The 21,866-nt window shown below is 49.2% G+C and overlaps 1 protein-coding gene across 2 annotated transcripts in view; it reads left to right on the top strand.

The window, feature by feature from the left end:
- The window catches only part of WAS (WASP actin nucleation promoting factor), an 83,183-nt gene that overhangs the window by 41,704 nt on the left and 19,613 nt on the right, over positions 1-21,866 (top strand). Inside the window, exons 4-12 of one of the 2 annotated variants that reach the window (XM_063936023.1) lie at positions 3,829-3,925; positions 4,298-4,339; positions 4,407-4,466; positions 5,325-5,508; positions 12,143-12,185; positions 12,304-12,457; positions 13,904-14,286; positions 16,472-16,586; positions 16,726-16,804. In XM_063936023.1, the coding sequence (XP_063792093.1) occupies positions 3,829-3,925; positions 4,298-4,339; positions 4,407-4,466; positions 5,325-5,508; positions 12,143-12,185; positions 12,304-12,457; positions 13,904-14,286; positions 16,472-16,586; positions 16,726-16,781 (1,134 nt within the window). In that variant the 3' untranslated portion in view covers positions 16,782-16,804. Of the gene's footprint in view, positions 1-3,828; positions 3,926-4,297; positions 4,340-4,406; positions 4,467-5,324; positions 5,509-12,142; positions 12,186-12,303; positions 12,458-13,903; positions 14,287-16,471; positions 16,587-16,725; positions 17,045-21,866 lie in introns of those variants that run through there. The other variant, XM_063936022.1, reaches the window with a different exon arrangement.

Raw genomic sequence — 21,866 nt, 5'->3', positions numbered from 1 at the left:
ATGTTATGTGGTGGGTGCGCAGGACGCAGGTGATGTAACGTGGTTGGTGCGCAGGACGCAGGTGATGTTATGTGGTGGGTGCGCAGGACGCAGGTGATGTTATGTGGTGGGTGTGCAGGACGCAGGTGATGTTACGTGGTTGGTGTGCAGGACGCAGGTGATGTTATGTGGTGGGTGTGCAGGACGCAGGTGATGTTATGTGGTGGGTGTGCAGGACGCAGGTGATGTTACGTGGTGGGTGCGCAGGACGCAGGTGATGGTACGTGGTGGGTGCGCAGGACGCAGGTGATGGTACGTGGTTGGTGTGCAGGACACAGGTGATGTTATGTGGTGGGTGTGCAGGACACAGGTGATGTTATGTGGTGGGTGTGCAGGACGCAGGTGATATGTGGTGGGTGCGCAGGACGCAGGTGATGTTATGTGGTGGGTGCGCAGGACGCAGGTGATGTTATGTGGTGGGTGCGCAGGACGCAGGTGATGTTATGTGGTGGGTGCGCAGGACGCAGGTGATGTTATGTGGTGGGTGCGCAGGACACAGGTGATGTTATGTGGTGGGTGCGCAGGACGCAGGTGATGTTATGTGGTGGGTGCGCAGGACACAGGTGATGTTATGTGGTGGGTGCGCAGGACTCAGGTGATGTTATGTGGTGGGTGTGCAGGACGCAGGTGATGTTATGTGGTGGGTGTGCAGGACACAGGTGATGTTATGTGGTGGGTGCGCAGGACACAGGTGATGTTATGTGGTGGGTGCGCAGGACTCAGGTGATGTTATGTGGTGGGTGTGCAGGACGCAGGTGATGTTATGTGGTGGGTGCGCACTGCTCTGCATCTCTAGTTACTGGACGGGACAGACTGTGTGTTTGTGTATGAGTGTGTAAGGACTGTAGTGTTAGGCTGTGTGTGTGTAATGACTGTAGTGTTAGGCTGTGTGTGTGTAATGACTGTAGTGTTAGGCTGTGTGTGTAGTGACTGTAGTGTTAGGCTGTGTGTGTGTGTAATGAGTGTAGTGTTAGGCTGTGTGTGTAGTGACTGTAGTGTTAGGCTGTGTGTGTAATGACTGTAGTGACAGGCTGTGTGTAATGACTGTAGTATTAGGCTGTGTGTGTGTGTGTGTGTGTGTGTGTAATGAGTGTATTGTTAGGCTGTGTGTGTAGTGACTGTAGTGTTAGGCTGTGTGTGTGTGTAATGAGTGTAGTGTTAGGCTGTGTGTGTAGTGACTGTAGTGTTAGGCTGTGTGTGTAATGAGTGTAGTGTTAGGCTGTGTGTGTAGTGACTGTAGTGTTAGGCTGTGTGTGTAATGAGTGTAGTGTTAGGCTGTGTGTGTAGTGACTGTAGTGTTATGCTGTGTGTGTAGTGACTGTGTGTAATGAGTGTAGTGTTAGGCTGTGTGTGTAATGAGTGTAGTGTTAGGCTGTGTGTGTGTGTGTAATGAGTGTAGTGTTAGGCTGTGTGTAATGACTGTAGCGTTAGGCTGTGTGTGTAATGAGTGTAGCGTTAGGCTGTGTGTAGTGACTGTAGCGTTAGGCTGTGTGTGTAGTGACTGTAGCGTTAGGCTGTGTGTGTAGTGACTGTAGTGTTAGGCTGTGTGTGTAGTGACTGTAGTGTTAGGCTGTGTGTGTGTGTGTGTGTGTGTAATGAGTGTAGTGTTAGGCTGTGTGTGTAGTGACTGTAGTGTTAGGCTGTGTGTGTAATGAGTGTAGTGTTAGGCTGTGTGTGTAGTGACTGTAGTGTTAGGCTGTGTGTGTAATGACTGTAGTGTTAGGCTGTGTGTGTAGTGACTGTAGTGTTAGGCTGTGTGTGTGTGTGTGTGTGTGTGTGTGTGTGTGTGTGTGTGTAATGAGTGTAGTGTTAGGCTGTGTGTGTAGTGACTGTAGTGTTAGGCTGTGTGTGTGTAATGAGTGTAGTGTTAGGCTGTGTGTGTAGTGACTGTAGTGTTAGGCTGTGTGTGTGTGTGTGTGTGTGTGTGTAATGAGTGTATTGTTAGGCTGTGTGTGTAGTGACTGTAGTGTTAGGCTGTGTGTGTGTGTGTGTGTAATGAGTGTAGTGTTAGGCTGTGTGTGTAGTGACTGTAGTGTTAGGCTGTGTGTGTAATGAGTGTAGTGTTAGGCTGTGTGTGTAGTGACTGTAGTGTTAGGCTGTGTGTGTGTAATGAGTGTAGTGTTAGGCTGTGTGTGTAGTGACTGTAGTGTTAGGCTGTGTGTGTAATGAGTGTAGTGTTAGGCTGTGTGTGTAGTGACTGTAGTGTTATGCTGTGTGTGTAGTGACTGTGGCCCTCATTCCGAGTTGATCGGTCGCAAGGCGAATGTAGCAGAGTTACACACGCTAAGCCGCCGCCTACTGGGAGTGAATCTTAGCTTCTTAAAATTGCGACCGATGTATTCGCAATATTGCGATTACTAACTACTTAGCAGTTTCAGAGTAGCTCCAGACTTACTCTGCCTGTGCGATCATTTCAGTGCTTGTCGTTCCTGGTTGACGTCACAAACACACCCAGCGTTCGCCCAGGCACTCCCACCGTTTCCCCGGCCACTCCTGCGTTTTTTCCGGAAACGGTAGCGTTTTCAGCCACACGCCCCTGAAACGCCGTGTTTCCGCCCAGTAACACCCATTTCCTGTCAATCACATTACGATCGCCGGAGCGAAGAAAAAGCCGTGAGTAAAATTACTTTCATCATAGTAAAGTTACTTGGCGCAGTCGCAGTGCGAACATTGCGCATGCGTACTAAGCGGATTTTCACTGCGATGCGATGAAAAATACCGAGCGAACAACTCGGAATGAGGGCCTGTGTGTAATGAGTGTAGTGTTAGGCTGTGTGTGTAATGAGTGTAGTGTTAGGCTGTGTGTGTGTGTGTAATGAGTGTAGTGTTAGGCTGTGTGTGTAGTGACTGTAGTGTTAGGCTGTGTGTGTAATGAGTGTAGTGTTAGGCTGTGTGTGTAGTGACTGTAGTGTTATGCTGTGTGTGTAGTGACTGTGTGTAATGAGTGTAGTGTTAGGCTGTGTGTGTAATGAGTGTAGTGTTAGGCTGTGTGTGTGTTTGTAATGAGTGTAGTGTTAGGCTGTGTGTAATGACTGTAGCGTTAGGCTGTGTGTGTAATGAGTGTAGCGTTAGGCTGTGTGTAGTGACTGTAGCGTTAGGCTGTGTGTGTAGTGACTGTAGCGTTAGGCTGTGTGTGTAGTGACTGTAGCGTTAGGCTGTGTGTGTAGTGACTGTAGTGTTAGGCTGTGTGTGTAGTGACTGTAGTGTTAGGCTGTGTGTGTAATAAGTGTAGTGTTAGGCTGTGTGTGTGTAATGGGTGTAGTGTTAGGCTGTGTGTGTAATAAGTGTAGTGTTAGGCTGTGTGTGTGTGTAATGAGTGTAGTGTTAGGCTGTGTGTAATGACTGTAGCGTTAGGCTGTGTGTGTAATAAGTGTAGTGTTAGGCTGTGTGTGTGTGTGTGTGTGTGTGTAATGAGTGTAGTGTTAGGCTGTGTGTGTAGTGACTGTAGTGTTAGGCTGTGTGTGTGATAAGTGTAGTGTTAGGCTGTGTGTGTGTAATGACTGTAGTGTTAGGCTGTGTGTGTAATGACTGTAGTGTTAGGCTGTGTGTGTGTGTGTAATGAGTGTAGTGTTAGGCTGTGTGTGTAGTGACTGTAGTGTTAGGCTGTGTGTGTAGTGACTGTAGTGTTAGGCTGTGTGTGTAGTGACTGTGTGTGTGTCATTGCCTGCACTGTTATCAGATCACTGATATACGCTGGAAGTGCTCCCTGCTCTGTATATTTGGATTCTCCTGTCACCCATCAGATTGCTGCATTTACAGCCAGTAAAACATATGACACTCTCCTCTCAGGAATACCAGGTCGGCCTGAACTTTGCAAATGAGGATGAAGCTGAAGTATTTCAAGCTGTTGTGGAAGAAAAGTTACAGAAAAGACAACACAGACAAGGTGAGAATAACTGGCTGCCGGCTGTCCCTAGTGTCCGGTGCAGTCTCTGTTATATAACAGGTGCGGCCATGACATATGTATCCACATTGCCCAGTGTACAGTGAGCTAGGGCGTGCAGGCACTGCTGAGGCGCTGGCATAAGATAATGGGGATGGGCGCCAAGTGGTCCGCTAGCCAACGGCACCAAGGAAAGGGCGGCAGGCAGATGAGCCCACCCCATCTTTCTCACTTCACCTCTCCTACCAGCCAGTAACCGCAATGGGGCAGAGCCGGAGGGCTAAAAGAAGAGGACGGCAACATTATCAATTGGGATTCCCACCCAACCACCAGATACTCGCCAGTTTGTAACGATGTCTCTTATTATTCCCACAGAGAAACGCCAGGCACTTCCGCCGCCGCCTCCAGTGTCAGATGGTAAGTGCACATCTAGCTGCCAGGGCGAACGTGAGGCTGGACACTAACTAACGGGGTCTCTTTCTAGGGTTGCCAGAGAGACGGAGCACCCTTCCTCTACCGCCGCCGCCGGGGCAGTTCTCCAATGGTAAGTGCCGGGAGGAGGGCCAGTAAGTAACGCGGCAGTGAAGGGGTAACGCGAATGATCAGCTATGTGTGAATGGAAGGAGAGAGCCAGTCAGGCACAGCGGGGAAGAGGGGCCGCCGGTGTCGGCGCTGTCTCCATATGCTGGGCCTGAAGAGTGCCTCTTCCAGGCCTCACTCATAAGCCGAGAGTCTACCTGTAGAATTAGACACAGCAGTCGTCACGCCGGAGATCGTTGGTGCCTAGTTGGACGGACATTGGGCGTAATTGCTCCGGCATGGAAATAAACGCTCATATTTGCCCGTATGCTGACGTGCGCGTCTGGCAGTGTGCAGTCCACTATTTGTAATTGGTATAATTGTCATCATCAGCTCGTACTTGCACCAGCCTTATACTGGGGGCACAAGATCCGTCTACAAAGAGGCATATTTATACTTTGTCCAACGTCAGCTGAACGTTGCCTACCACAGAGCGCACCATTACAGCCCAGTACGCTAAGAGCAACACTTATGGGCCCTACACACTTACTGATGTGTGCGGGCGATGTGAACGATCGAGAAATCGTTCATGCCGCTCAGTGTGTATCCACCAACGATGAACAATGCAGAGCCCCCCCGGTCGTTCATCGTTGGTTCTCCGTCGCTTTGCAATGCAAGTCAATTTGGACGATAAACAATCATCATTAAGATCGATCATCGTCAAAATTGCGAGCATGGCTGAGCGTGTAGGCCCCTTTAGCCAATCCGAGCGACCAGCGTTAGTATCTATGTGACATTACTAGTACCCCAGCGATTGTTATTGCTTTGCTGCCTTGTGTTGGGATTTGCTGTGTGTATAACTCTGCGATACGTGTCGCCCCAGGCCCTCCCGGACCACTGCCACAAATCCCCACCCCAAGCGCCAACATAGCAGCGGTCAGCATTCAGAACCCAGACATCACATCTAGCAGATACCGGGCCCTCCCTACACCCAGCGACAAGTCCAAAAGCAAGAAGGGGAAGAAGAAATTCTCCAAAGCTGATATTGGGGCCCCCTGCGGTTTCAAGTGAGTATATATATATAAGAGTTTTATAGAAAAAAGCAGCATGGGGAGAGTATATAGTGTAATGATATGTTTGCGTCTCTGTTACTACACCTTGAAATGTACGTGTGCATGACCTGTTCCCTATTTTTTTTGCGGCGTCCCACGAAAAAAGCCATAGCAGGTGACCACGGAAAGTGGCGTACCTTTGTGAGCATGCAAACTGTGATACCATAAAAGTCGTTAGTGTACTCTCTAGGGTGGTCATTCCGAGTTGATCGCTCGCTAGCAGTTTTTAGCAGCCGTGCAAACGCTATGCCGCCGCCCACTGGGAGTGTATCTTAGCTTAGCAGAAGTGCGAACGAAAGGATCGCAGAGCGGCTACAAAGTTTTTTTGTGCAGTTTCTGAGTAGCTTCAGACCTACTCTGAGCTTGCGATCACTTCAGACCGTTCAGTTCTGGATTTGACGTCACAAACACGCCCTGCATTCTCCCAGCCACGCCTGCATTTTTCCTGGCACGCCTGCGTTTTTCTGAACCTCCCTGAAAACAGTCAGTTGACACCCAGAAACGCCCCCTTCATGTCAATCACTCTGCGGCCAACAGTGCGACTGAAAAGCTTCGCTAGACCCTGTGTGAAACTACATCGTTCATTGTAATAGTACGTCGCGCGTGCGCCGCATGCGGAGAAGTGCCGTATTTTTGCCTCATCGCTGTACAGCGAACGAATGCAGCTAGCGATTAACTCGGAATGACCCCCTAAGGGTCTATTTACTAAGCATTGGATGGAGATAAAGTAGACGGAGATAAAGTACCAGCCAATCAGCTTCTGTCATGTCACAGGCTAGGTTTGAAAAAATAAGATTTTACTCACCCGTAAATCTATTTCTCGTAGTCTGTAGTGGATGCTGGGAACTCCGTAAGGACCATGGGGAATAGCGGCTCCGCAGGAGACTGGGCACAACTAAAGAAAGCTTTAGGACTACCTGGTGTGCACTGGCTCCTCCCTCTATGCCCCTCCTCCAGACTTCAGTTAGGATACTGTGCCCGGAAGAGCTGACACAATAAGGAAGGATTTGGAATCCCGGGTAAGACTCATACCAGCCACACCAATCACACCGTATAACTCGTGATACTATACCCAGTTAACAGCATGAAATATAACTGAGCCTCTCAACAGATGGCTCAACAATAACCTTTTAGTTAAGCAATAACTATATACAAGTATTGCAGACAATCCGCACTTGGGATGGGCGCCCAGCATCCACTACGGACTACGAGAAATAGATTTACCGATGAGTAAAATCTTATTTTCTCTGACGTCCTAGTGGATGCTGGGAACTCCGTAAGGACCATGGGGATTATACCAAAGCTCCCAAACGGGCAGGAGAGTGAGGATGACTCTGCAGCACCGAATGAGCAAACTCTAGGTCCTCCTCGGCCAGGGTATCAAACTTGTAGACTCTTGCAAAAGTGTTTGAACCCGACCAAGTAACAGCCCGGCAAAGTTGTAAAGCCGAGACCCCTCGGGCAGCCGCTCAAGAAGAGCCCACTTTCCTTGTGGAATGGGCTTTTACAGATTTAGGGTGCGGCAGTCCAGCCGCAGAATGTGCAAGTTGAATTGTGCTACAGATCCAGCGAGCAATAGTCTGCTTAGAAGCAGGAGCACCCAGCTTGTTGGGTGCATACAGGATAAATAGCGAGTCAGTTTTCCCGACTCCAGCCGTCCTGGAAACATATATTTTCAGGGCCCTGACTACGTCCAGTAACTTGGAGTCCTCCAAGTCCCAAGTAGCCGCAGGCACCACAATAGGTTGGTTCACATGAAAAGCTGATACCACCTTAGGAAGGAATTGGGAACGAGTCCTCAATTCCGCCCTATCCATATGAAAAATCAGATAAGGGCTTTTGCATGACAAAGCCGCCAATTTTGATACACGCCTGGCCGACGCCAAGGCCAACAGCATGACCACTTTCCACGTGAGGTATTTTAGCTCTACGGATTTAAGTGGCTCAACCCAATGCGACTTCAGGAAATCCAACACCACGTTGAGATCCCACGGTGCCACTGGAGGCACAAACGGGGGGCTGAATATGCAGCACTCCCTTAACAAAAGTCTGAACTTCAGGCAGTGAAGCCAGTTCTTTTCGGAAGAAAATGTACAGAGCCGAAATCTGGACCTTAATGGAACCCAATTTTAGGCCTATAGTCACTCCTGACTGTAGGAAGTGCAGAAATCGACCCAGTTGAAATTCCTCCGTTGGGGCCTTCCTGGCCTCACATCAAGCAACATATTTTCGCCATATGCGGTGATAATGTTTTGCGATCACATCTTTCCTAGCCTTAATCAGCGTAGGAATGACTTCCTCCGGAACGCCTTTTTCCTTTAGGATCCGGTGTTCAACCACCATGCCGTCAAACGCAGCCGCGGTAAGTCTTGGAACAGACAGGGCCTCTGCTGCAGCAGGTCCTGTCTGAGGGGCAGAGGCCATGGGTCCTCTGAGATCATTTCTTGAAGTTCTGGGTACCAAGCTCTTCTTGGCCAATCCGGAACCACGAGTATAGTTCTTACTCCTCTCCTTCTTATTATTCTCAGTACCTTGGGTATGAGAGGCAGAGGAGGGAACACATATACCGACTGGTACACCACGGTGTTACCAGAGCGTCCACAGCTATCGCCTGTCTTTTTAGCTTTTTGTTGAGGTGGGACGCCATCATGTCCACCTGTGACCTTTCCCATTGGTGTACAATCATTTGGAAGACTTCTGGATGAAGTCCCCACTCTCCCAGGTGGAGGTCGTGCCTGCTGAGAAAGTCTGCTTCCCAGTTGTCCACTCCGGGAATGAACACTGCTGACAGTGCTAACACATGATTTTCCGCCCATCGGAAAATCCTTGTGGCTTCTGCCATCGCCCATCCTGCTTCTTGTGCCGCCCTGTTGGTTTACATGGGCGACCGCCGTGATGTTGTCTGACTGGATCAGCATCGACTGGTGTTGAAGCAGGGGTCTAGCCTGACTTAGGGCATTGTAAATGGCCCTTAGTTCCAGAATATGTATAGGGAAGTCTCCTGACTCGACCATAGTCCTTGGAAGTTTCTTCCCTGCGTGACTGCCCCCCAGCCTCGAAGGCTGGCATCCGTGGTCACCAGGACCCAGTCCTGTATGCCGAATCTGCGGCCCTCTAGAAGATGAGCACTCAGCAGCCACCACAACAGCGACACCCTGGCCCTTGGAGACAGGGTTATCAGCCGATGCATCTGAAGATGCGACCCGGACCACTTGTCCAACAGATCCCACTGGAAGATCCTTGCATGGAACCTGCCGAATGGAATTTCTTCGTAAGAAGCTACCATCTTTCCCAGGACTCGCGTGCATTGATGCACCGACACCTGTATTTGTTTTAGGAGGTCTCTGACTAGAGATGACAACTCCTTGGCCTTCTCCTCCGGGAGAAACACTTTTTCCTGTTCTGTATCCAGAACCATACCCAGGAACAGTAGACGCGTCGTAGGAACCAGCTGCGACTTTGGAATATTCAGAATCCAGCCGTGCTGTTGTAGCACTTCCCGAGATAGTGCTACTCTGACCAACAACTGCTCCCTGGACCTCGCCTTTATAAGGAGATCGTCCAAGTACGGGATAATTATAACTCTCTTTTTTCGAAGGAATATCATCATTTCGGACATTACCTTGGTAAATACCCTCGGTGCCGGGGACAGACCAACGGCAACATCTGAAATTGGTAATGACAGTCCTGTACCACAATTTTGAGGTACTCCTGGTGAGGAGGGTAAATGGGGACATGCAGGTAAGCATCCTTGATGTCCAGTGATACCATGTAATCCCCTTCGTCCAGGCTTGCAATAACCGCCCTGAGCGATTCCATTTTGAACTTGAACCTTCGTATATAAGTGTTCAAGTATTTCAATTTTAGAATGGGTCTCACCGAACCGTCTGGTTTTGGTACCACAAACATTGTGGAATAGTAACCCCGGCCTTGATGAAGGAGGGGTACCTTGATTATCACCTGCTGGAAGTACAGCTTGTGAATTGCCGCCAGTACTACCTCCCCTTTCTCCGAGGGCAGCAGGCAAGGCTGATTTGAGGTAACGGAGAGGGGGAGTCGCCTCGAACTCCAGCTTGTATCCCTGTGATACTACTTGCAGAACCCAGGGATCCACCTGTGAGCGAGCCCACTGGTCGCTGAAGTTCCCGAGACGTGCCCCCACCGCACCTGGCTCCACCTGTGGAGCCCCAGCGTCATGCGGTGGACTCAGAGGAAGCGGGGGAAGATTTTTGATCCTGGGAACTGGCTGTCTGGTGCAGCTTTTTCCCTCTTCCCTTGTCTCTGTGCAGAAAGGAAGCGCCTTTGACCCGCTCGCTTTTCTGAAGCCAAAAGGACTGTACCTGATAATACGGTGCTTTCTTAGGCTGTGAGGAAACCTGAGGTAAAAAATTTTTCTTCCCAGCTGTTGCTGTGGATACGAGGTCCCAGAGACCATCCCCAAACAATTCCTCACCCTTATAAGGCAGAATCTCCATGTGCCTTTTAAAGTCAGCATCACCTGTCCACTGCCGGGTCCCTAATACCCTCCTGGCAGAATGGACATTGCATTAATTCTGGATGCCAGCCGGCAAATATCCCTCTGTGCATCCCTCATATACAAGACGACGTCTTTAATATGCTCTATGGTTAGCAAAATAGTATCCCTGTCTAGGATATCAATATTATCTGACAGGGTATCAGACCACGCTGCAGCAGCACTATCCATGCTGAGGCAATTGCAGGTCTCAGTATAGTACCTGAGTGTGTATATACAGACTTCAGGATAGCCTCCTGCTTTTTATCAGCAGGCTCCTTCAAAGTGGCCGTATCCTAAGACGGCAGTGCCACCTTTTTTGACAAACGTGTGAGCGCCTTATCCACCCTAGGGGATATCTCCCAACGTGACCTATCCTCTGGCGGGAAAGGGTACGCCATCAGTAACTTTTTAGAAATTACCAGTTTCTTATCGGGGGGACCCACGCTTCATTCACTCATCTGGTGGGGGAACAAAACACTGGCTGCTTTTTCTCCCCAAACATAAAACCCCTTTTTTGTGGTATTTAGGTTAATGTCAGAAATGTGTAACACATTTTTCATTGCCGAGATCATGCAACGGATGTTCCTAGTGGATTGTGTATATGTCTCAACCTCGTCGACACTGGAGTCAGACTCCGTGTCGACATCTGTGTCTGCCATCTGAGGTAGCGGGCGTTTTTTGAGCCCCTGATGGCCTTTGAGACGCCTGGGCAGGCGCGGGCTGAGAAGCCGGCTGTCCCACAGCTGTTACGTCATCCAGCCTTTTATGTAAGGAGTTGACACGGTCGGTTAATACCTTCCACTTATCCATCCACTCTGGTGTCGGCCCCACAGGGGGCGACATCACATTTATCGGCATCTGCTCCGCCTCCACGTAACCTTCCTCATCAAACATGTCGACACAGCCGTACCGACAAACCGCACACACACAGGGAATGCTCTGACTGAGGACAGGACCCCACAAAGTCCTTTGGGGAGACAGAGAGAGAGTATGCCAGCACACACCAGAGCACTATATAATACAGGGATTCACACTACCCACAGTGATTTTTCCCTTATAGCTGCTATAATACACAATTTTGCGCCTAAATTTAGTGCCCCCCCTCTCTTTTTAACCCTTTGAGCCTGAAAACTACAGGGGAGAGCCTGGGGAGCTGTCTTCCAGGTGCACTGTGAAGAGAAAATGGCGACAGTGTGCTGAGGGAGATAGCCCCGCCCCTTTTTCGGCGGACTTCTCCCGCTCTTATAATAATAATGTGGCTGGGGTATTTTACACATATATAGCTTATTAGGCTATATTATGTGTGATTTGCCACTTTTAAGGTACTCTAATTGCTGCCCAGGGCGCCCCCCCCCCAGTGCCCTGCACCCATCAGTGACCGGAGTATGTGGTGTGCACAGGGAGCAATGGCGCACAGCTGCAGTGCTGTGCGCTACCTTAATGAAGACCGGAGTCTTCTGCCGCCGATTTCCTGGACGTTCTTCTTGCTTCTGGCTCTGCAAGGGCGACGGCGGCGCGGCTCCGGGAACGGACGATCGAGGTCGGGCCCTGTGTTCGATCCCTCTGAGCTAATGGTGTCCAGTAGCCTAAGAAGCCCAAGCTAGCTGCAAGCAGGTAGGTTCGCTTCTCTCCCCTCAGTCCCTCGTAGCAGTGAGTCTGTTGCCAGCAGATCTCACTGAAAATAAAAAAACCTAAAATATACTTTCTTTTCTGGGAGCTCAGGAGAGCCCCTAGTGTGCATCCAGCTCGGCCGGGCACAAGATTCTAACTGAGGTCTGGAGGAGGGTCATAGAGGGAGGAGCCAGTGCACACCAGGTAGTCCTAAAGCTTTCTTTAGTTGTGCCCAGTCTCCTGCGGAGCCGCTATTCCCCATGGTCCTCACGGAGTTCCCAGCATCCACTAGGACGTCAGAGAAATGACAGTTAGGAGCTGATTGGCTGGTACTTTCTCTCCGTCCATGGCTTAGTAAATAGAGCCCTAAGGCTGTACGGTGACGGATTTATATAAAGAAAATATTATCGTGGCTGTGTATCTTGCGTGTGAGGCTGTGACACATCTGCTCCTTCATTACAGACACGTCAGTCATGTCGGCTGGGACCCAGATAATGGGTTTGATGTAAGTATAACCAGCCTTACCGTGATTATTACACCCAAATATTTACTAACGTATTTATACGCACAAAGCGCCGCAATGCCCTTATCAAGCCACGCACTGCGATTTCCATTCCTATCAGGTGAATGCCCTGGACCCGGAGCTGCGCAATCTTTTCAGCAAAGCAGGGATCAGCGACGCGCAGCTGGCAGACGCAGAGACCTCGAAACTCATCTATGACTTCATTGAGCAGCATGGAGGAGTGGAGGCCGTGAAAGAGGAAATGAGGATGGGAGGTAAGGGGTAGAGGCCAAGTGCTGGCACGGCCTTCTGGAGTAAAGCTGCCCACGCACAACAAAATGTTTTGGATCGTATAACTACTTTACATGCGCATGTGATACCGGAGGTTGTTGGTCAACCGTATTTTCAGGCACTGCCGGTCAAATCTTGGGCCTAATTCAGACCTGATCACAGCAGCAAAATCTTTCTCTGATGGACAAAACCATGTGCAGTGCAGGTGGGGCAGATGTAACATGTGCAGAGAGAGTTAGATTTGGGTGGGGTGTGTTCAAACGGAAATCTAAATTACAGTGTAAAAATAAAGCAGCCAGTATTTACCCTGCACAAAAACAATATAACCCACCCAAATCTAAATCTCTCTGCACGTGTTACATCTGCCACGCCTGCAGTGCACATGGTTTTGCCCATTCCATAAAGATTTTGCTTTTGCGATTAAGTCTGAATTAGGCCCCTTATATGATCAGATTTGGACCACTGGCTGATATATCAAAGACCATCCTCTAACACCAGAGTCAAACACCAATGACTATCCTCTAACACAAGAGTCATAAACTAGTGACCATCTTCTAACACCAGAGTCATACACCAATGACCATCCTCTAACACTGGAGTCATACACCAATGATCATCCTCAAACACCAGAGTCATACACCAATGATCATCCTCAAACACCAGAGTCATGCAGCAATGACCATCCTCTAACACAAGAGTCATAAACTAGTGACCATCCTCTAACACCAGAGTTATACACCAATGACCATCCTCTAACACCAGATTTATACACCAATGATCATCCTCTAACACCAGAGTCATACAGCAATGACCATCCTCTAACACCAGAGTCATACACCAATGACCATCCTCAAACACCAGAGCCATACACCAATGACCATCCTCTAACACCAGAGTCATACAGCAATAACCATCATCTAACACAGTGGTTCTCAACCATGGTCCTCAAGTACCCCCAACAGTTCATGTTTTCCAGGTCTCCTCACAGGATTGCAAGGGATATAATTTGCTCCACCTATGGGTTTTTTAAAATGTGTCAGTGAGTAACGAATACACCTGTTCAACTGCTAGGTCACCTGGAAAACATGAACTGTTGGGGTACTTGAGGACCGAGGTTGAGAACCACTGCTGTAACAAAGAGCCATACACCAATGACCATCCTCTAACACAGGAGTCATACACCGGTGTTACCCTGGTGTAACTAAGCGGAGAGTGATTTGTGTAAGGCAGTAGCTCTGTAATACAACATGGGAATATGGCACTCAAATTGAGTGCATTGGTCACAGAAGAAGTCAATAATAATACAGAATATGGCAATGTTATTAATGGACTTAGACTGCTGATAACTTTATTTATATTACACACCAGACCTATAAGATAACAGTCCACAGATAATTACTTCCATTGTTAACTATCTTCTTTCTCTACAGATTCAGCCTCACCGCCACCTCCACCACCATCCCGTAATGCACCACTTCCCCCTCCCCCTTCACATGGGAGGGGCAGGACAGGTCCCTTACCTCCACCACCCTCTCGAGGGTCCATTACCCCTCCACCACCACCCCCATCTCGTAGCAGCCCAGTGCCACTACCTCCTGGTTCACCCAGAGCACCTCCACCACCACGTACTGGTGCTCCACCACTACCCCCACCTCCCCCGCCACCACCCGCACCAGAACTACAGTTACCTGGTGGTCCCCCACCTCCTCCACCTCCTGCTTTAACTGGGAGCCCAGCTGCACAGCCCTCCTCTACCCCTCGTGGCCGGGGAGCTCTCCTGGACCAGATTAGACAAGGCATCCAACTAAACAAGGTAACTGGCTGACAATCATGGTAAAGATCCCGAATAATGAGGTGCTAGCACAGGAGGTAATACAGTATGAATAGAAGCAAATAGCTTTAGAACATAAACATCCACATTTCTTATCCACCACAATTCTAATACACACTATATAGACTGTGATATAGGACACTACACCCCCAACATGACCTGACCACTGGCCATGACCATAATACATCTATTACACCCTATACAGACATAGGACACTACACCCCAACATGACCTGACCACTGGCCATGACCATAATACATCTATTACACCCTATACAGACATAGGACACTACACCCCCAACATGACCTGACCACTGGCCATGACCATAATACATCTATTACACCCTATACAGACATAGGACACTACACACCCAACATGACCTGACCACTGACCATGACCATAATACATCTATTACACCCTATACAGACATAGGACACTACACCCCCAACATGACCCGACCGCTGGCCATGACCACAATACATCTATTACACCCTATACAGACATAGGACACTACACCCCAACATGACCTGACCACTGGCCATGACCATAATACATCTATTACACCCTATACAGACTTAGGACACTACACCCCCAACATGACCTGACCGCTGGCCATGACCATAATACATCTATTACACCCTATACAGACATAGGACACTACACCCCCAACATGACACGACCACTGGCCGTGACCATAATACATCTATTACACCCTATACAGACATAGGACACTACACCCCAACATGACCTGACCACTGGCCATGACCATAATACATCTATTACACCCTATACAGACATAGGACACTACACCCCCAACATGACCTGACCACTGGCCCTGACCATAATACATCTATTACACTATACAGACATAGGACACCACACCGCCAACATGACCTGACCATCTATTACACCCCTATACAGACATAGGACGCTACACCCCCGACATGACCTGACCACTGGCCATGACCATAATACATCTATTACACTATACAGACATAGGACACTACACCCCCAACATGACCTGACCACTGGCCATGACCATAATACATCTATTACACCCTATACAGACATAGGACACTACACCCCAACATGACCTGACCACTGGCCGTGACCATAATACATCTATTATACCCTATACAGACATAGGACACTACACCCCAACATGACCTGACCACTGAACATGACCATAATACATCTATTATACCCTATACATATATAGGACACTACACCCCCAACATGACCTGACCACTGAACATGACCATAATACATCTATTATACCCTATACAGATATAGGACACTACACCCCCAACATGACCTGACCACTGGCCATGACTATAATACATCTATTACACCCTATACAGACACAGGACACTACACCCCCCAACATGACCTGACCACTGGACATGACCATAATACATCTATTACACCCTATACAGACATAGGACACTACACCCCCAACATGTCCTGACCACTGGCCATGACCATAATACATCTATTACATCCTATACAGACATAGGACACTACACCCCCAACATGACCTGACCACTGGCCATGACCATAATACATCTATTACACCCTATACATAGGATACTACACCCCAACATGTCCTGACCACTGACCATGACCATAATACATCTATTACATCCTATACAGACATAGGACACTACACCCCCAACATGTCCTGGCCATGACCATAATACATCTACTACACCCTATACATAGGACACTACACCCCCAACATGTCCTGACCACTGGCCATGACCATAATACATCTATTACATCCTATACAGACATAGGACACTACACCCCCAACATGTCCTGACCACTGGCCATGACCATAATACATCTATTACATCCTATACAGACATAGGACACTACACCCCCAACATGACCTGACCGCTGGCCATGACCATAATACATCTATTACACCCTATACAGACACAGGACACTACACTCCAACATGACCTGACCACTGGCCGTGACCATAATATATCTATTACACCCTATACAGACATAGGACACTACACCCCCAACATGACCTGACCGCTGGCCATGACCATAATACATCTATTACACCCTATACAGACATAGGACACTACACCCCAACATGACCTGACCGCTGGACATGACCAAAGCCTAGTGTAATGTATCCTGTATCATTCTCCAGGTAACAGACCCAGTTGATGCCCCGTCCTCCCCGATGTCACCAGAAAGCTCCGAGGGGATAGTGGGAGCTCTCATGCATGTGATGCAGAAGAGAAGCAAAGTCATCCATTCTTCAGGTAATCTCCTGCAGAACATTGTGGGGCTCTGCCCACCTTCCCTATAACGTGTTGCGTGCTTCCTATTAGCGGTGCGCTCTGCCACTGTTTCCACCCTCCCCATATCTCACCATACTTACTGTGGCTTCCCTATCTTCAGATGATGACGACGATGACGGGGGCGAGGATGATGATGATGATGAATGGGATGATTGAGTCGGCGGTGCCTCCTGATGATGGTACGGTGGATCCTGCTATCTCTAGACCCTACTCCTCGTGTGACAATAGATATATATGGACTGCAGACCTCAGCGTGTCACGGAAAGGGTCCTCGGCTTTTCGTGTTTATATTTTTTTGTGACAGAGATAAAAGGGGTTTGATTAGTAATGAGGAATATTTTTTGTACATGAGCCAGATTATTTCTGTACTAGCTCATCTCCAGAAGTCTAATAAATTGTATAGCCCATAGAGAATTCTAGGTCAGCCCGGACCTCCTTCTTCTCCATCATGACCACGACCAGACTAACGCGCTGTACACCCTCTTTCAGCTCTGGGGCCCATTCTCTGTCAGGCGCACCTGTTGCCGCTGTTCCGGGCGGACATGGAAGCCTGATTACTAGTTTATATTTGTGCGAGAATCCGCCTTTGTACAGTGAAAATCGGTGCGACTGCTTGTGGAAGCCTGTCCTGCCCACTGTCCACCTCCACAACAGTCACAGCCAGTATCGGGACTTACAACAGCCCCCAGCTGGGTGCAAAAGACCTGTCTGGAACAGGCATCACTGTTAAAACGGTGTCGACCGTTTGTGTTTCAACCTAATGCCCATGTCGTCCTTCCATACCTGTCAACCTATTCATGTGTCGACCTTCAGTCCCTGTCAACCTAGTGACTGTCGACCTAAAGACCGGATACAGACAAGTTCTTTGTAAGTGAAGGGGGTTTATTTATTAAATTATTTTTGTTTGGTTTTTCACCACGAAATGTAATATTATTAATTGCACAACACACATTGGGGGTAATTCTGAGTTGATCGCAGCAGCAACTTTGTTAGCAATTGGGCAAAACCATGTGCACTGCAGGGGGGGCAGATGTAACATGTGCAGAGAGTTATAAGCCCTACACACTGGCCGATCTGCCCGACGGCGGATACGGCAGACAGGCGACCCGGTGGCGGGGGCAGTGAAGTTTCTTCACTCCCCCCGTCACCCGGCTGCGTTGAAGTGCAGGCAAATATGGACGAGATCGTCCATATTGGCCTGCATGTACAGCCGACGGGAGATCAGCGATGAACGAGCGCGGGGCCGCACACCGTTCATCGCTGGTGCCTCCACACTGAAAGATATGAACGGTATCTCGTTCATTAATGAACGAGATCGTTCATATCGTGCAGTCATGTCGGCCAGTGTGTAGGGCCCTTTAGATTTGGGTGGGTTATTTTGTTTCTGTGCAGGGTAAATACTGTCTGCTTTATTTTTACACTGCAAATTAATTGCAGATTGAACACACCCCACCCAAATCTAACTCTCTCTGCACATGTTACATCTGCCTCCCCTGCAGTGCACATGGAGGGTAATTCCAAGTTGATCGCAGCAGGAATTTTGTTAGCAGTTGGTCAAAACCATGTGCACTGCAGGGGAGGCAGATATAACATGTGCAGAGAGAGTTAGATTTGGGTGTGGTGTGTTCAATCTGCAATCTAATTTGCAGTGTAAAAATAAAGCAGACAGTATTTACCCTGCACAGAAATAAAATAACCCACCCAAATCTAACTCTTTCTGCACATGTTATATCTGCCTCCCCTGCAGTGCACATGGTTTTGCCCAACTGCTCACAAAGTTCTTGCTGCGATGAACTCAGACTTACCCCCACTGTTTTTATCAAAGCTCAGAGAGAGATAAAATAAAGGTAAAGTACTAGCTAAACAGATCCTACTGTATCTTACATGTTACAGGCTGGGTTTGAAAAATGAGTTAGGATCTGATTGGTTGGTACTTTATCTCTCACAATTTGATCTATCTCCGAGCTTTTTGCAGACGAACAACGGCGGTAATTGGAAGGCATTAGAAAGCTGCCGTTTAGTAAATAAACCCCCAAATCGTAAGTATCAGCACTCTGCTAAAGGCGATCAATATTTATTTTAAAATACCATTTTATAAGTTGGGTGGAGCTATCCTTTAACCCCGCCCTAAAGTAACCGCACCCCCTCTCCTTTCTCCCCCCCACACACACACCACAATCTTGTGTCTCCTTCTCTCCTTCCTCCCACACACCCCACACTCTGTCTCTCCCCAATGACTCCATGCTGCATTCCCAGCTCCCCCATCCCAAAGCCCTGTATCCCCTCTCCAAACCACTCTTACCCCGGAGAGAGACTGCGCTGCACTCCCCTGTATCCAGACCCGAACACCGCACAGCAGGAACCATGCGGCCCTCACACCCCACCAGAAGAGGCCGCTACAGGGCACAGGAATACTGCAACAGAGCTGGACCCGGAAGAGCGGGTGCACACTGGTTCCGCACGGTCAGTGTGTGAGAGGCTCCTGTCACTCTGAGGCTGCGGTCACACCCCCTACAGCTCGATGACCTATTTGGACAAGACGGTTCACATCCCTGCTGGGCACTAAGGGGCATATCCCTGGGGCCCCTCTGATCCTTGGGGTCCAGTACAGGTGTCCCCTTTAACCCCCCCCCCCCCCCAGCCCTGGCCCCGCTGCATGAGGGCGACGGACACAGCTTCTACTTTCTTCGGAAAACCTTTACATTCACTAGACTGGTTTCTTCTTTTCAACCTGATTGGATGCAAAAACAAGATTTATGGTAAGAACTTACCGTTGTTAAATCTCTTTCTGCGAGGTACACTGGGCTCCACAGGGAATGACATTGGGGTGTAGAGTAAGATTTTGATCCGAGGCACCAACAGGCTAAAAGCTTTGACTGTTCCCAGAATGCATAGTGCCGCCTCCTCTATAGCTCCGCCTCCGTGCACAGGAGCTCAGTTTTTGTTAACCAGTTCAATGCAGTAGCATGCAAAAGAGACAACTGTTAGTAGCCACATACACCACATTCTCACGACAGGAGAAAGTGTCAGCGGCTAATGCCATGCCAACCCAAAGAAGCTAAGTGCGTCAGGGTGGGCGCCTTGTGGAGCCCAGTGTACCTCGCAGAAAGAGATTTAACAAAAAGTCTTACCATAAATCCCGTTTTCTGCTGCGGGGTACACTGGGCTCCACAGGGAATAGACATAGGGGATGTCCTAAAGCAGTTCCTTATGGGAGGGGACGCACTGTAGCGGGCAGAAGAACCCGGCGTCCAAAGGAAGCATTCTGGGAGGTGGAAGTATCAAAGGCATAGAACCTTATGAACGTGTTTACTGAGGACCACGTAGCCGCCTTGCACAATTGTTCAAGGGTTGCACCACGGCGGGCCGTCCAAGAAGGTCCAACAGACCGAGCAGAATGGGCCTTAATGGTAGCAGGAGCTGGAAGTCCAGCCTGTACATAAGCATGTGCAATCACCATTCTAATCCATCTGGCCAGGGTCTGCTTGTGAGCAGGCCAGCCACGTTTGTGAAAAACAAACAGTACAAAGAAAGAATCAGACTTCCGAAGGGAAGCAGTTCTCTTCACATAGATACGGAGAGCCCGTACCACATCCAAAGACCGCTCTTTGGAAGACAATTCAGGAGAGGCAAAGGCCGGAACCACAATCTCCAGATTAAGGTAGAAAGAAGACACCACCTTAGGTAAATACCCAGGACGTTTTCTAAGAACCGCCAGATCACAGTGAAAAATCAGATATGGTGACCTACAAGACAAGGCACCCAAATCCGACACCCGTCTAGCAGAGGCAATAGCTGGCAGAAACAGTACCTTAAGAGAAAGCCACTTAAGGTCTGCAGATTCAAGAGGCTCAAACGGAGACCCTTGCAACACTTCCAGAACCACCGACAAGTCGCAAGGAGCCACAGGTGGGACATAAGGAGGTTGTATCCGCAACACACCCTGAGTGAACGTATGCACATCATTTAAAGTCGCAATTTTTCTCTGGAACCAAACCGACAAGGCAGAAATATGAACCTTGATGGAGGCCAGACGAAGGCCCAAGTCCAGGCCAAAAGGCCAAAAGTTTGGTCGAACTAAAGTTGTAAGCGTCATAATGGTTAGATGCGCACCAAGCAAAGTAAGAATTCCAGACCCTATGGTAAATCCGAGCAGAAGCCGGTTTCTGGGCCTTCAACATGGTTTGAATGACCGTCTCAGAAAATCCTTTGGCCCTCAAGACGGAAGCTTCAAGAGCCACGCCGTCAAAGCCAACCGGGCTAAATCCTGATATACACAGGGGCCCTGAACGAGGAGATCTGGGCGCTGTGGAAGTAGAAGGGGATGCTCTATCGAGAGACCCTGAAGGTCTGAGAACCAATGCCGTCTGAGCCACGCGGGAGCGATCAGAAGTAGGGTTCCTCCTTCTTGCTTGAACTTCCTTATTACTCTGGGCAGGACTGACACCGGAGGGAACACGTATGGCAGCTGAAAGTCCCATGGAATTGCCAGCGCATCCACAAACGCTGCTTGAGGATCCCTTGTCCTTGCTCCGAAGACCGGAACCTTGTGATTGTGTCGAGACGCCATCAGGTCCACATCTGGAAGGCCCCACCTGTCCACAAGAAGTTGAAACACTTCTGGATGGAGGCTCCACTCTCCAGTGTGTACGTCCTGACGACTGAGAAAGTCCGCTTCCCAGTTTAGGACCCCCGGAATGAACACTGCGGATATGGCTGGCAGATGGCGTTCCGCCCACTGAAGAATCCTTGATACTTCCCTCATTGCCATGCGGCTTCGAGTGCCGCCTTGATGATTGATGTATGCCACCGTGGTGGCGTTGTCCGACTGTACTTGAACAGGTCTGTTCTGTATTAAATGCTGGGCCAAGTTCAATGAGTTGAACACCGCCTGCAATTCCAGAATGTTTATCGGGAGGAGAGACTCCTCCTTGGTCCACCGACCCTGAAGGGAGTGTTGCTCCAACACCGCGCCCCAACCTCTCAGACTGGCATCCGTCGTCAGAAGGACCCAGTTGGAGATCCTGAAGGGACGACCCCTGCTCAATCGATGGTCCTGAAGCCATCAGCTCAGTGACAGACGGACCTCCGGAGACAAGGAGATCATTTGAGACCTGATCCGGTGAGGCAGGCCGTCCCACTTGACAAGAATCAGCTTCTGCAGAGGGCGGGAATGGAATTGAGCTTACTCCACCATGTCGAAAGCCAACACCATTAGACCTAGCACTTGCATTGCCGAAT

Source organism: Pseudophryne corroboree, chromosome 8, assembly GCF_028390025.1.
Source record: "Pseudophryne corroboree isolate aPseCor3 chromosome 8, aPseCor3.hap2, whole genome shotgun sequence".
Taxonomy (NCBI): Eukaryota; Metazoa; Chordata; class Amphibia; order Anura; family Myobatrachidae; genus Pseudophryne; species Pseudophryne corroboree.
This window is presented reverse-complemented; position numbering and strand designations above follow the sequence as displayed.